The 16,232-nt window shown below is 39.2% G+C and overlaps 1 protein-coding gene across 1 annotated transcript in view; it reads left to right on the forward strand.

The window, feature by feature from the left end:
* LOC121961353 (ankyrin repeat and sterile alpha motif domain-containing protein 1B-like) overlaps positions 1 to 16,232 on the forward strand; it is a 283,009-nt gene that overhangs the window by 160,082 nt on the left and 106,695 nt on the right. Inside the window, 2 exon segments of the mRNA XM_042511305.1 lie at positions 1,275 to 1,411; positions 15,844 to 16,030. Of these exon segments, the coding sequence (XP_042367239.1) occupies positions 1,275 to 1,411; positions 15,844 to 16,030 (324 nt within the window).

Below are 16,232 nucleotides of genomic sequence, written 5' to 3' on the forward strand. Positions count from 1 at the left end.
GGGAAAAGTTTCAAAAAGATAATTAGGATGGAGCACAAAGCACAACAGCTTCAGAAGTGGGATTATGCCGCACAAGATCTGTAGAGTTCTCATCCATTTTGTGCACTTTTTGTAACTCAGTAAACAGGCTCAATTTCCTGTGATTTTAATCCAGTTCATCTTATTTTCATAAATAAACCTGGGCAGTTTCAATGCATTCAGTGGTGACCACAGAGATGTGATGGTCGGCCGGTTTGATGCAGAAACAGTCGTTGCCTCTGGATGGCCAAAGGACAGGGTTCCCGTGGATCCTAAAAAAGTTTTAAAAGGCATTGTGTTCATTCACAAAAAAATAAGGCCTTATATTAAAATAACTTTATAAAGTCTTAGAAAATGCTCAGATATAGGCAGTAGGATTTTATGAATCTCAAAATAATTAGCAACATCTATTTTTTGTCAAATAATCTACCAGGTTCCCCAACTTAAATTCGGAATCCAGGCACTAAAATTTCACATGTAGAGTATAAAGCACAAAATCGCCATGAAAACTGGCCACTTGGTTGGCAAACCGAATAGATTATTATAATATGTTGTCTTCTATGTGGTCCATTCATTTTTCCCCCCAATAATTGACGTAGGCAACCTAACTTTTTTACAAGACAGAAAATGTTATGTTTTATGTTATCATAAACATTTGGGCAAAATTTTGTTTATTATAAAATTGATCTTAAATGTAATTTCAAATGTAAAAAAAAAGTCTTAAAAAGTCTTAAATCTAGCTGCAGAAACCTTGCAAAGAGCACAGGAGGATTTGATCCAGCTTGGCTAACAGACAAAAAGACTGTGGTCAAGCTAAAGGGAGTTACCAGAGCAGCATGCTCGTAATTGACATCAACACATGGCAGCAAGTATTTTTTTCTGTCCATTTGGATTTTTGTAAATTTTATCCACATTTTTACCAGTTCTAAGACGTTTTTCAGCTGATTGCATATTTATTGTCAAATTCTGTGATTGATCATGTTTTCATCATCAGGCCCATTTCAGTTGTTGATGCTGGACAAAAAGCTGGTTGTGATCAAACATCAAATATAGTCTCTTGGCTAAGTCTGACAGAACTATGATCACTAAATTTGACGTGATGGCCATCTTGGAAGAAGCAAGTGGCGTCCAGTCTGATCCCGCAGTAGCATCAATCCTCTGCGTCTAGTGTACAACGACAGTGATTGCAACATAAAACACAATACTGTAGTGACAAAAACAAAACAAGTCTCACCCGCTCTCTCTCTCTCTCCAAGGTCACTTGTCCCATGTAACGGTGAGTGAGGGGGAGCCCGGTAACCATAGCAACTGTTCAACGGGCCCCACTCCAGACTGCTCCCCCCCCTCCCCCGACACGGCCCTGAAGAACATCGAGAGAGTCATCCGCCCACAGGTGAGTGAGCTCACACACACACACACACACACACTCACACACACACATACACTCACGCACGCTAATGAATGTGTTGCAGAGGCACCTGATGCATTATTGAACATCACAGTATCCACCTACAAGAAGCTTAAACACCTGCACCCTCCCTCCCACACATACACACACACACACACACACACACACACACACACACACACAATGGTAAACATGTCTGTCTGTTTCTCCCTGTGATTGTTTCTCTCGGTTTCATTTCATCTGTCTCGGTCTGTTAGTCGATCTCGCAGTAGATTGGAGTTTAGACTATCTGGTTAGAACCTAAACATCATATCCCGGATACAGAAACCCAGATGTGCCTTGTGTCCTGGCTCTGAGAGCTTGACTTTGCTTGTTGGTTTACTGTGAAAGAACTGTACTAGTGGGGATGTAAACACAAACAGACAACTTCCTGATGAGTGTATAAGGCTGCTTGTGCTCAATTCTTCATCAGCTTCACCCACAAACCTCCACAACTGTGCCTTTAAAACAATATAGTCTGCAACTGCCCCAGCTTGGAGTTTATTAAAAATCATGTCATTGGACTTTTTTACCTCTATCACCTCCCCTTTATGGTCTTAAATCTTAAATCTGACATTGTGTCGCCTCTAACTGATTCCTGTTGGACAGGGCGATTTGATTTTCCCACACAATCAAACATATATTGCTGTTTTAAGTCCCCATTGATGCAGCCAACATAGCTGTTTTACTGGGTGTAGGCTGTTTTACATAGCTGTTTTAAAGTGACAAAGTAGTGCTCTGAGTAAGTTCTTATAATTTACGGAAACATTTTCAATCATCCACTGTAGACCTTCTCTTACATTTGATCTCTTTCTGTCACACAACAAGCAGCTTTCTCATCATCGCTGCTGTGCCCAGGCTTTCTGATTCAGCTTTTGACCGTGAAAATCTGTTAAGGTCCAGACATATTTAAAACTCTTATCACAGATTCTGGTAAAAATATATTTCCCTCTGCAAATATGTATCCTAACAGTAAGCAAGAGTCTCTTTGTCCACACTGAATGTGTAAAATATGCACTTATGTTAAGTCATGTAAACAAACCACCGTACCTATCAGCTGTACAGTCATGTAAACAAACCAACAAAGTGTTAATTAAAATATGCAGTTAGTATCCATCAGTATCATTATGTTAGAGGTAGACAACTCTGCTTTTATTCCAAAGCCTGTAATAATGCTCACAAAACCTCATTTTCTCTATTATTTTAGTAACAGACTTGTACAACAACAACAGCATAGATTAATAATATGTCACTGATAGTGAATAACTTCAAATCAACATTCAGCAATTCAAATGCAACAGCGAATCAGCCTCCGTAGTGACTTCAGATTAATGTAGTCCTCTCGCTTCTGTCACTTGGAAGATAGTATCACACACACAAGCTCAGCGCCGGCGTTTTGCACCTTGATAATTTAAGTCAGTTGTTTTCTCAGTTTACGCATGATGTCTGACATAAGACTGAAATAATTATCCTTCTGAACTGCCTGTTTAGTGTAGCGATGAATCATAATATATTAGTTTTACTGAAGAGTGAGCATCGTGTGGTGAGGTAATTAATTTGTAAATCAGTCTTTTTTTTTAAAGAATTTACTTTAATGTCTCTTCCTAATTCAAGATTAAGAAACTTATTGGCTTTTTAAAAAAATCTTTTAATTAAGAAAATTTGAGTTTTAAGACTCATAAGAGACTCAATTGCAAAGAGAGACAGCTCCTCACCGCTCTCTGAATGTCCGTCACTCAACTCAACATCTTCTTTTCCTCCCTCGTTTCCTTACCTCACCTCTTCACCCACCACCCCCCTCATCCTGGCTCTATCTTTGGCATGTTAACTAATGTGCGTAGAGGGATCACATGTGGCGCTCAGCGTGACTCCGCTCGACTTGAAGCGCACATAATCAAGGAGCACCAGAGTTCACTTTTATAGCGCCTAATTAATTCTGTAGAATTCATTTCATTTCTTTTTAGTGCTCCCGCCGGCTATTTCATCAGTGCACACTGTACTCACAGACACGCACATGACTGTTGCAGCATGTATAGAAGCGTCTGCTACAGTATGGTCCCTCTTGGGTTCCTTATTGGAATATTAATGTTGGTCTTACAGAGGGGGTTTTCAGCAAAAATCTGGATTGAATTTCACCGCTGTGATACAGTGTAAGGATAATTTGATCAGATGGTTTACTGCCATCTCACAAACAGTTATATAACTCTATATTAAATCATATCTAGAAATAGAATTTTCTTAGAGAGGTTGCTTTGGACAAAATTGAATAATACATCTGATGGGGATCTCTTAAGGGACCTTGATATTAAAATTTCCAAGGTCGACAGTAATGCCTACACCACAGTGCACACAAATTGTTGATTTAATTACTCTATTTTATGCTGTCATTTGTCTTATTTATTTTCAGTATTATTGCCTTAACCTCCACTGCTGCATATCATAAAGGTGACAGTGATTTATGTATAATGTAGCGCTCAGTGTCTTTAGTTTGTGCTGAACATTAACAGTGTGTAACTTCTCTTTTTTTATCAGTCATTTCAATAAAGAGTGCATTGAGCACTTCTCATCATTCGTCTTATATAACCTTTGGCAGAAAATCAAAGTATAAAGTATTTTGCAAAACCTCAAACATTTCTTTAAAGTCTATCTATATTTGTCATGTAAAGCTTAATACAGAAATGTATATGTTTGTAGTGAAACATAGAAATAATCACTCAATTCTCAGTAGCAAACACTAGATCCAGACAGAAGCAGAAGTGAGCTCATCAACACATTCTCACTCATAAACCAACATTTTGGTCAGTGTCAAAATGTGTTGTGCTGGGTACTTCTCTCCTGTCAATTTTGGACGACCGGGGACGGTGTGCCAATTTATGTTTGTTATATAGATTGTGTCTTTTTAAGAAAACCTCAGTTTCACAGGTAATGTTTAGTTTTTGCTTATTAAATGAATTAAGTCTCCCTTCAAAAGAAAATTACAATGTAGGTTAAAAAGCCTCAGGTTCAAAGTTTACTTCCTTAGATTTATTTACGCCACAAAAGTTCCCTGTTAGGTCTAGAAAGAAAATAAAGTTTGTTTTAAATTGAGTGTGGTTGTTACTAATATAATGTATTCAGTCATTATCAGCATGCTACACATACTAGCGCACAACTTTTGACTTTTGGTTTCCCATGGGACACCAACAATGTGCTCCTGGGTAAAAATCTGGAGTTTTTGTCCCATCCAGTTCCCTTCCCACCCACTCTGTATAGATGTTCTCACTCTTTATACTACAGTAGTTTGCTGGAAGGTCAAAAACTGCCAGCACCCGGTGCATCTCATACCGCCACTAAGCATCTGTGTTTCATTGTCTTACACCAAGAGCCACTGACCAAGCTCATGGATGTGTGTATGGTGAAAAATCTTCATGTAGAACTCAGTGTTATTTTACTCTACAGTAAAGCAAGATATTATACTTTAATGGACAGACTTAAATAGTATAATTATCTTGAAATAACATTCAACATTCAAAATAACATTCAAAGACAGCGTGTAAACCTCCCTCCCCCTTTGACAAGGCTCCCCAGGCTGTTGCTGTAAATAAAAAAATATGTTCTGAGTAGTTTTCCTCTTTAAATCCGGGTTTAAAAGAAATTATTCCGCTTGCGTGCCGCTTATGCTGCCGCAACATTGACCACAAGCCAGTTGCTGATAAAAAAACATGTGATCACTTTGTAAAAGCGTGAAGAGATCACACAGGCTATGCTGACTAAAATCCCTGGGCTTAAAGTTTGGGTGGTTTTTATTTATTAATCGCTTGCTTCTTGTCCAGACTGTCAGCTGGGCATGTTAGATCTCCAACAAGCTCTTGATCGCACTCGCGGGCAGATGGGATGTGAAACACAGAGAGAATGAGGGTAAAATCAGATGGATGAAAAGAAGCAGAAAGAGGGAAAGGAGGGAGGACAGCTATTCACACTGCAACTTGGGGTTATCATTTTTATACCCACTGGCTGCTTTTGTGTTTGTGTGTCTTCACAGTAATTTATAATAACCAGTACTTACCCAGTTATTCCTAGTTACAGTCGACATGTGATAGACTCGTGTTTGCGTCTACAAAGGCTGAAGGTGGTTTCTCAGACAGTCACATGACAATGACTCTCTCATGAATCCTACTTTCATGAAGGTTATAGTGTTTGAAACTGAGTTAGAGGTGTTCATTCAACTTAATGATCATTTGGAGAATGAATTTGTTGTTTTTTTAAAGATTATTTTTTGGAGCATACACAGCAAAGGCCCATAGGCCGGACTCGAACCTGGGCCGCTGCAGAGGCCTCAGGCACCGGGAGCGCACACTCTACCCGATGAGCTAGAGGTCGCCCTAAGAATGAATTTTTTGATGCAGTTGAGCAATATCATGTTTTACAGAGAGGCGTTTCTAATATTAAATGTGTTTGATATAAATACAATGAAAAAAAATAATAGAAACATCTGTCAGTAAAACATTATTCTCTACAATACTAGAGAGTAATACAACTACCTACCTCCCTGAAGTCATAATTTATTGCATTGTTGTTGTAGCTCTGCACTGTAGTGTTTGGCAAATGTCGCTCAAACATGAGTAAATCATGTATTTGTCGACTGTATGATGCAATAACATCAGAAGGATAGGAATGCATTACAGTGAATCTGTGTGTGTGTGTGTGTGTGTGTGTGTGTGTGTGTGTGTGTGTGTGTGTGTGTGTGTGTGTGTGTGTGTGTGTGTTTGTGTGTGAGTGTGTGTGTGTGTGTGTGCGTGCGTGAGTGAGTGAGTGAGTGAGATCCAGTAATAACGACAGCTTCTCTGTCATTGCTTTCCAAGTGTGACTGATGCCACATCAACGTAGATTGCTAGTAGTGTGTGTATATATTGTCTTTCTTTAAAATTTCTCAACTCCAGATGCACCAAACCTTCTTAACCATCTAAATCTGCTCCTATTCAGATGTGTTGAATGATGAATCTTACTTGATGAGAAGTTTTAGGTGCTGTTTTTTTAGCATAGAAAACAGTCTATAAGTGCAGGTGTTGTGCCTTGTGCAGATACTTTGGCAGATGCCCAAAGAATTGGAGAAATGCAGTCAAAGAAAAAGCTGTAAGAAGCAGAACTTGTGTTGTGTTAAATTAACTCAAGTTGGACGTGATTTTTTACTAATCGTCAGTACCAGCATTACAGGAAAATCAAAAACCCAGCAATGACTATTCATTTGTCTAATTAAATGAATCTGCGTGGTCTCTAGAGCAGCGTGTAAGCCATTCAGAATCTGAATGCACAAAATATCATCCAAGGGTTTTTATTGTCTTAATTGGGATCAGAGAGCCAATAGCATTTCTGTAGCCCACAAATTTAATTTTCTAGTCATTATAATTATTCTAAAACATTGAAATAATCCATTTCATTACACTGGTCGACATTAATGTTTTCAAAATGTATGTTTCTTTGCATTGGACAACAATTTGTGGATGGCGAAAACAAAATGTTGCTTTTCTTATCGTGGCAAAAGTGCTCTTGATCACATGCAAAATTTTCTCTTTCCTTAGATAAGAACAGCAATAGCAAAACATTAGTGAATCCCAGACATCACTGTGGACTAACGATTAAGACCAAATATTGGATTCAAACAAAAATATGAAGAAATCTGTGTAACAGTTCCTGCATGAAGCGTAGTGTTACATATGAAGAAATGTACACTGTGACAATGTGGTAACACAGATAGCTTTCCTAACCACATGCACACTCAGACAATCTCAGAGTGGAGTGCTGATAAGGCAAGATATCTGGTTTCTGATGCTTCTGATATCGTAGATATTTGTCCCATGCAGAGGTGGAGAGAGGCAGAGATACACATATGAAGCACTTGATGGTAAATGTAGAACATGCGACACAGCTGTCACATAGGGGAGCTTTAAGAAGAAGTCTAGCAATCAGTTTGTTGAGGGATCTTCTTGAGAAAAATGCATGACTTATTCTGACCCCAAATTGCTGCGGTCAAAGTGCTCTTAAGCAAGGATCATTACCCTTAGTCAATCTGACCTCAGTGAGAAAAAGGGGCATTGATTTTTGTTTCTTGAAGTAGCGAGCGCACACAGATCTTGTGAACTTAAAGGTGATAGGTGCAATTTTCACGTCAGCGTAGAGTAATTTTAAGATGGCAGCATAATTATAGTAAACAAACAAGACAATCACAAAAACGGCTGCCAGGCTCGAGCAGCTCAAAGATATACTTTTTCAACTGCTCTTCTAGGGTATATTTTATTGGAAATCTGTTAAAGGATCAGACCAGTGAAAGGGTTAAGCTGGTGGAACGAGTGTCAACCCAATGAAACAATTCCTCCAGCATTTGTATCATCTTCATTAAAGCCAATAGGAAAACTAGTATCCATTTTTCTGCAGGACACCAATGATTCCAGAAACCTACTTTTTTAAGCTCCATGAAAAAAAAATGTTTTTAATTATATTAAATCAAATGACTCATTTAAGACTGATAAAATAAAATTGCTGGTACTACCAATCACACTGTTAATCAACACCTTGTTCCCCAACTCACAAGCTCACACAGGCTGATTGTAGGCTATGTGGTTGCCCATTTTATATATTTTTCTCTGGAGTTGGCGGATCAGATCAGGGCTATAATAAACACAAATCTTGTATTTATGTTTAACAGTCCAATGGGAGGTTTGCTAACATGTTAGGGTTAGGTACTGTAAATAAATGCAGTACACTATATCTGGTATATCTGAAACAAGTTGTTGATTCACAAAACAAATTTTTTGAAAGCCAACCCAGAAGTTAGTCCTGTTCCCTTGTCAAAAAGCCAACTGGATTTTTTCATTGGATTCTGGATTGTTGTAATGTAATCACCAGAAGTAAATTGCTAACGTCAGGGTGTAAATGAACTACACCACGGCTGAACAACTTCAGCATCACAACCTGTAAGCTGCAAACTTTTAACCACAACTGGAAAAGACTATTATTGATAAGTCTACAAGATGGAAAATTTGAGTTGCAATTAATTTGGAAACATTAGATGTATCGCTGTTAGATAACCATTATTTCCACATTTTGCTATATTCCCATTTAAGGAACTTTTCTTGCAGCCCAAATACATGGTGCACAATGCATCACATAGGTGGGTGGAACAGGGTTTTTTACCTGCTACACTGACTCCATCTTTTATAATGTGGTTTCTGCCAGCCTCACTAAGTGCGTTTGATTATACAGTATGTAATGCAGGGTTTTTAAGGGATAGTTATATTAACTGTATCATTTTCAAACCAGGACACACTGATTTGATTGATTTGGTTAAGTGTGAAATTTAAAAACACACACAAGGTTGCTCTGCTGCGTTGCATAGCCTCAGATACAATAGGGCATTTATTTTAATCAATTTTAAACAGATTTTACCCGTTTTTTTTATACAGTTTTCTTTAGTCTGTACTTGTTGGAGGGCAGTGCACTCGCACGTGGTGAAAAATAAAAGTAGACCCTCTGCCAGCTTGCATGGTCAGTGTAGCAGCTTCAGTTGATGTAGTGGATGCGCTCAGCTGTGGGCATGCTGCAGTGTCACGTCGAGTCCATGCCCCGTGTATTTCGGACGTTATATTAAACCTGCTTTCCTGACAGAAAACCTCCAGATTCTGTAATTCAGCGCGCATACGCAGACAGTCCACTAATCACTTTGGCAGTTAGAGCTCATTAATCTACTCACACTCGTCAATCAGTTAGCTGTTGAGGTTGTGTTTGTGCTGAATACACACACAGTCACTTGATGATCCCTCTCTGACAATGTAGCTCCAGTCCGTTAATCTTCCAGCAAATTTGCTCGGATCTGTACGTAATCACAGAACACGTCTGCACTGTGCAGTTGTATGAATACGGCTACATTTGTGCCAGCTCTTTATCGAGCTGCTGTGCAAAGACCACACATGTACAAATACACACAAGCACACACAATCAATAAACAATCATAGCAGCTGTTTAGAGAGGGCTGGCAAGAAAGGAGGTTATTGGAAAGCAAAAAGAAAGATAATAGAAAGGCCATAAGGTGAGGGATAAAAAGATCAGTTTACTTTCTCCTACCTTGGTCAGCTAATTCCTCTCGTAAAAGCTGGTTGCTTACAGCACTTCACCTGAAAGTTTCTGAGCCAACGAGGAGACCTTTATGTGTGCGAGAGTGTGTGAGTGTTGTTAAAGAGGTTTGCTTTCCCAGCCAGCAGGATGCTCGTGGCCCCAGAGGAGAGACTTGGGTCATACACAGCTAATTGAACTGACAAGAGCTAATGCCAAAAGCTCTCCAGTGGGAGTTGCACATCTGAGCTATATCCTGGTATTTGCCACCTGCATTAAAAGGATTTGTATGTAGCATTTTGATGAACCAGCTCTCATTTGTCTCATTAGTTGTGCTCCAAGAAGACTGCCAGCTTTTACTGCCGTCTGCGCTGCATTTTAAATTGTGTGCCACTGTAGGTTTGTCAGGGAAACTGCTTTGATACTTTATGGCAGATAACAAACAGGAGGTGAGTAACTTTTAGTTTAAATTGAGCTCCCTGAGTTTCTCTTAATTTTAGGTGATGGACCAAAGTGAAAGACAGAGTTTGTAAACCAAACTAAAGCGATAGCAGATAATGGGAGGGAAGGCAGTTATAGTTGTGGTGAGTTTGTAGTTGTTTTTTTTCATAGAGAACAAAGAAAAATTTCCACATATGAAATTCACCTCTGCCATGCCTTCTGATTATTTAATCAAGATATTCCTCATGATGCACTTATACATACACAAATACTGTATACACAGTAGGTAATAAGAGAGGTAAATAAAGGGAATATTTATTCGTTTTCTTTGGGTGTTTTTACTGGAATGAGGATTTTTCAGATCACTTATGTGAGTAGTTCCTTTGGTTTGCTTTTTCTATATTTCATTGTAAGTGTGTGGGACCCACACTGGTCTGGTCTTAATATCATTACACTCTGGTTTTGGTCATGACATGGTCTTGACTTCATCACTGGACGATCAAAGCAAAGAAGAAATTAATAATAAAGTTGTCAAGTGGTAGTAAATGAACTGTGAAGGTTTGAGTTTGTCTATGACTAATTGCTATTAATTGCTAATAATCCAGATCATCTGAAAAATAGCAAATAGTTGAAAATAGCATGTTTATATTGTTGAATTATTTTTTTTTAATTAAATCCATTATTGATTATTTGACCCAAACTTAACTTATGATATACTACTGTAGTGGACTTTTAAGAACAGTTATTACTGGGACCACTACAGAAAAATGCAGATAAAAATGTAATATTCATATTATAGAATTCACTGACCCACCCTGTAACAGTTTGAATGCAGTTTAGTAAATTGGCCAAACACCATCCCGCCATATACTATTTTTCCACCTAGTCCTGTTATTTAAAGAAATAAGACTATGCCAAGGCAGTAAAACTAGTGTATTACCAATGAGTCCCTTCACTACCACATTTTTTTATGACCAGCTGAGAGGTTATAATATTATCTTTACTTACCTACTTCTGTATTTCCAACAGTTGATAAAAAGGCAAAAAGACACTTTTTTAAAACCAGCATTTTTTCGGTCATTAGCAACTTTCCTGATGAAAGCAGGGAGACAAAAGAGCACCCAGTAACTCTGCAGTACTTCAGTGGGCAGCGTCTGTGTGTCTGAAAAGGCACACACGCTGCCGAATGAACCACGTTTGAGCCTTTAGGGGTGGCACTATATATGTTAATGTCACTGAAATTGTTTCAAAGTGTGTCAGTACCTGAGGGGCTCAGGTGAGTGAAACTTTCTAAAAATTCTTCTTGAGAATAATAATAAAAACTAAGCTTGATCAACATAAGCCAGAATGCATCAGAGGAGAGCAGAAATGCAGAATCAAGAGCTGAACAGTGGAGTAATAGTTTTTAAAGTGGCAGTTAAAAGTTTGTTTTGGGTGTGTATGGGGACAAAGAGGGTTTGGATGTTTACTTCTTTTATTTTTTATTCTCTTGATGTGTCGCCTGCTCTTCTCAGCTTTATGCCCTCTGAGTTTGTGTGTTTACATCTTGCTGTGAATGTGTGAAGCCACTGAATTAAAGACAAAGGAGAATAGGGGAAGAATGAAAAAAGTAAAAAAAAAAACACTGGCTACAAAAGAAATGTGCATTGCTCCATGCACAGCATCTTTCACTCTGGGCAACTTTTAACTGAAGAGAAGTTGCTCTAACAAATGAAAATATGAAACCATTATGGTAATTACCTCTCAATCCCCTGCTCATGTTAAATTACTAAATCAGTAAGCCACTTAAGAGATTTAATGGAAATAACAAAATTTTGAATAAATGACCCCACGCTCTCTGGTACAATCAACATACATTATGTTTTTTTATGCTTTCATGCAGGCAATCGCCGTGGCTAGAGGCATTATGTTTTCGGATTGTTTATCCATCTGTCTGTCCCATTCTCATGAACGCAATATCTCATAAACATTCAAATTTGCCACAAACATCCACTCAGACTCAACAGTGAACTCAGTAGATTATGGTGGTCAAAGCTGCTGTGACCTCATCCGTATATATTTCAAATCTTTTGAGAACATCTTGAGGGAATTTCTTCAAATATGGCACAAACGTCCACTTTGACTCATTAATGTACTAATCAGATTTTAGTGGTCAAAGGTCTAGGTCACTGTGGCCTTATCGGTCTTATTCTTGTGATTGCAACATCTTGAGTGATTTTTTCCATATTTGGTCATATGGCCATAACTCAAGAACTCGTGCTAATTCTGACAAAATTTCACACACATATCAAATAAGATATAATTATGAAGCGATGCTATCTTGTAACCAAATGGTAAAAGGTCAGCTTCACTGTGACATCATAATATTTGACGAAAACACTTCTCTGGCCATTACTCAAAGCCATGCTCAGGAGCAGAAGAGGAGATATTTGGACACATACTGAATTAGTGACATTAATCTTGGGTGTCCACCTTGAAACTGTGCTGATTGTAGGAAACTTGTGTGTCTCGGGGTTGAAAATGTTTGTGAAGCATCCATGTCTTAAAATTTTTAGCTTCTTTGCAGCAGCATCCATATTTGAAGCATCAGCAAATGTCATGGTTGAATATGAATCCAGACAGACATGTATGCAAACTGTGACTATGTAACTTATCAGATTTGCATACACCCAAGAGGGGGTAATTCTAGTTTATCATCGCCCCTACAGATATTTTAATCATGATCATTTTATCATAAATGATTATTCTGTCATTCATAATTCAGCACACAATTCCTCAGATGCACACAGAAATGCACACTTTTCAATGTTTGCAAGCAAATTTAAGCTGCAGAGCATATCTCACCTCATTTAGGTGAGGTGTCACACTTTTTTTTAATGGGTGTGTCATTTATTAGTGCCCAAGCACAAACGCGCACACACATTAGTGAAGTGTTAAACGACATATTTTCCCCCAGGGATGCATTTACAGCCAGGAAAGTGTCTTTTGCTATAGTTTAGTGAAGCATGGAGGACCTGCCTGCGTGTGTGTGTGAGGTTGTGTGTGCATCTGTGTGTCTGTGCTCATTAATACCCTTCCAGTCGGCCATGACATGTTCATTAGCCTGCTGCCTGTTTGCATTGTTAACGCTAAGCCTCAGCCAGAGCTACAGTACGTGTGTATGTTTTGCAGTACGTATCGGCATGTGTGTCAGTGTGCATGTGTGAGCTCCTAATGAGCACGAGTCCAGAAAGAAGACGCCTGCAGTTGTTCGAACGACGCAGAACCCAAATACACCGAGACAAGGCAGAGATAAGTGCTGGGATAAAGAGATGCTTAAAGGATGAACAGAAGAAGTTGAAGTTGCAAATTAAACTCATTAAACATTAGATGCTTCGCAAAAGAAAACACGAGCGCGGCGTCAACCTCCCACTTTGAAACACCACAGAGTCACATTACAGCAGTTCCATCATTCTGCGTTGATTGCTGTTTCATCTCATTTATTTTTGGGTCGTTTTTTTTTGTAAGTTGTTAAGCCTGCGGCAAAGTAAACACCACAGGTTCTGTTTTCATGCAGGTTCTTTGTGTGAAGTGGTTTAATATCAGTATGTTTGACTTTGTTTCGTCACCAAAGGTCATCAATGCTTTTGATTACAAAGAGGACATAAAAATTTGCAATGATTTGGATTGATTTGTATTTCTTTTGACATTCAAAAGAAAATACACATTTTTTTTTACAGCAAGCTTGTGTAATGTTTCCTCCCCGTGGCCCAGTAAGGGTGACTCCCTGTCGGGTTCATGCATCATCGTCTTATTCCCTGTTGCCTGTCTGGGCTGTTGAGATCTTGTTTGGTTGATGCATTGGTCCTTTAAGCATCCCAGGTCTCCAAGGGACGCTGCAGCTATGGTGTTACTCCCAGAAGAGCAAGAAAAAAAGATGATCTTAGTGCTGTGTCTGTGCTGCTTTCTGGTCTGTTGAAGCTACTTTGGTTAGAACTTAAGTGTCTGTGTTTCTTATTTACTGGATTTCTTCATTTATAAAAGCTAAAAATGCTGAGGCCAGAAACACTCTCTCTTTGACTGACTGATACCAAACTGTGTGTGTGAGTATGTCGTCATGTAACCTTTGTTCATCCAATTATTCACTGAAAAAAAAACACACAGTCATGACCAAAGTGACCTTGAAAGTAATACAGATGTACAGAAATTGTAGGGTTACCATTTAAGGCTGTTTTTTTTCTTCAGTGGGAATGTTAAAGAATGCCCTAAATCACCTTATTGCCAAGTCTTTGCTGACAGGATCGATACCTCTCTCATGTCTGTACAAGGGATGGATATTGTAAGTAATTTCCAGATTTGAGAACTCGTATTAACTTATCAAGCACTCAGGAAAAGAAATGAACACAAGCAAAAATGCCAGTAATGGTTAAGGTTAGCCTTTTTTGTGCAGCACTGACTGTAAAGATTGACTATGATACGCAGGTTAAACGTTATATAGCTTTCTCTGCACATTCATTTTTTTCTTTTGTACATGCACACAATCATTCTGTAGTCACACATTTATTTTTTATGTGTAAAATATTGTAAGACAAATTGCTTATTAACTTTAATTGTTGACCTCCTTCTTCCACCTCCTTCCATCCTAAATCCTGCTTTTTTAATCTTCCTCACTGATTTATTGTTGTGACCATGTCCTTTCTGTCTAATTACTCTACTGTACTTGTTTCCTTCCTTCATTCCTACCTTTTTAGCTCCATTCTGTCTCGCCCAACATCCGTCTTCTCCATAAAGTTCTTACCTCTATTATTTCCTCGGTTCTTTGTTCCTTCCTGTTACCTTTTTGGTGCATCCATTTTCCCTCATTATTGTCTTTCCACCTTTCCACCCACTGATTTTCATTTCTCCCTGTCCAATTCTCTTTCATTTTTCACACCATTCTCTTGTTCTACCTGTTCCCCCGCTCTCGTTTTGCTTTTGTTTTTCACCTCAGTTTAGTTCAGTCGATCTGAAGACTCTTCAAGGCCCAATTTGAGTGCACCGTGCACGGAGAGGAGCGCTCTCTTCTCCTCCGCTTTCATTTCCTCTCATAACCTCCCACTCCATCTCTTTCTCTCCCAGGGGTCAGGTTTGTGCCTTGAGTGACATACAAGACAGTGAAGGTCTCGTGAAGGTTGTCCTGTCATGCCTGTCAACATTTCAGGATGTTATTTTCCCTTTAAGGTTCTAGCTGCATTGATTCACTTTGCCTACGTTCTTCGACATGTACACACACACACATGCACGCCCACACACATGCAAGCGCACACAGCAGCAGGGTTTTGACTGCCTGAGCTGTTTATGAAGCATAGCAGCAGGTTGTTGAGAGCTGCAAATGCCTCATTATGTAAGAAGTGTTTACCAGATGCCAGTCTACAGTTTCAGTTGTCCTCTGCCTCGCTTTCTCTAACACTCTGTCTCACTCTTTCACTTGCTGTAGGCAAAGCAATCATTATGACTCCCTCTCTGGTATCTGACTGTCCATATCTCTGTTTGTCTGTCTCTTGTTCATACTTTAATTCCAATTTTACATTACATAAACTCCATCTATACATCTTATTACATCACACACACATCCAGGTGTCAGAGTGAATTAGTCTGAAATTATGAGAAATTATAATAGAATAAAATCAGCAATATAATACTTAAGTGACACCAATCATCTTGAAGGTAGAATGTGACAGCACCATAATTTCTCACAGGAAGTGTTTAATTGGCAGGCTGTCATTGTTTATTTGATGTAGTCCAGATTGGAAGCCAAAATTCAGTTCCTGTGAAGCTCTTCCAAAGCAACCCAAAACAATTACTTTTGTCGTCTCCTCCTGTCTTGTATCCAGCCCAAGCAGCGCACCTCTCTGTCTTCATCCCTGGACGTCCAGAGGCCGGTCAACCACAGCTGCGAGCCCAGCGAGGTGAGCTCATCCTTGGGCTACGCCAGCTTCAGCACCAGCCCGCCTGCCAGCCCGCCGCTCAGCCCCAACCAGGAGGACTCGGCGGGCTCCAACGACGACTGTCAGCTCGCAGGTAAGAGTCGCGAAACGGGCAGGAGGGTGGGAGGGTGATTTTAAAAGCTGTCATTCAGCCAGGAGAGTGAGTGAGTGTTGGCTCTGCTGAAATACACTCTATCCTGACCTCTCTTCTCCCCGAAGAGGAGGATCAGCAGAAACACAAATATTTTCTCAAGGGGAATTTCACAATATGAAAACTTGTAATGTCAGGTCTCTTG

This window comes from Plectropomus leopardus, chromosome 22 (genome assembly GCF_008729295.1).
Source record: "Plectropomus leopardus isolate mb chromosome 22, YSFRI_Pleo_2.0, whole genome shotgun sequence".
Lineage (NCBI taxonomy): Eukaryota > Metazoa > Chordata > Actinopteri > Perciformes > Serranidae > Plectropomus > Plectropomus leopardus.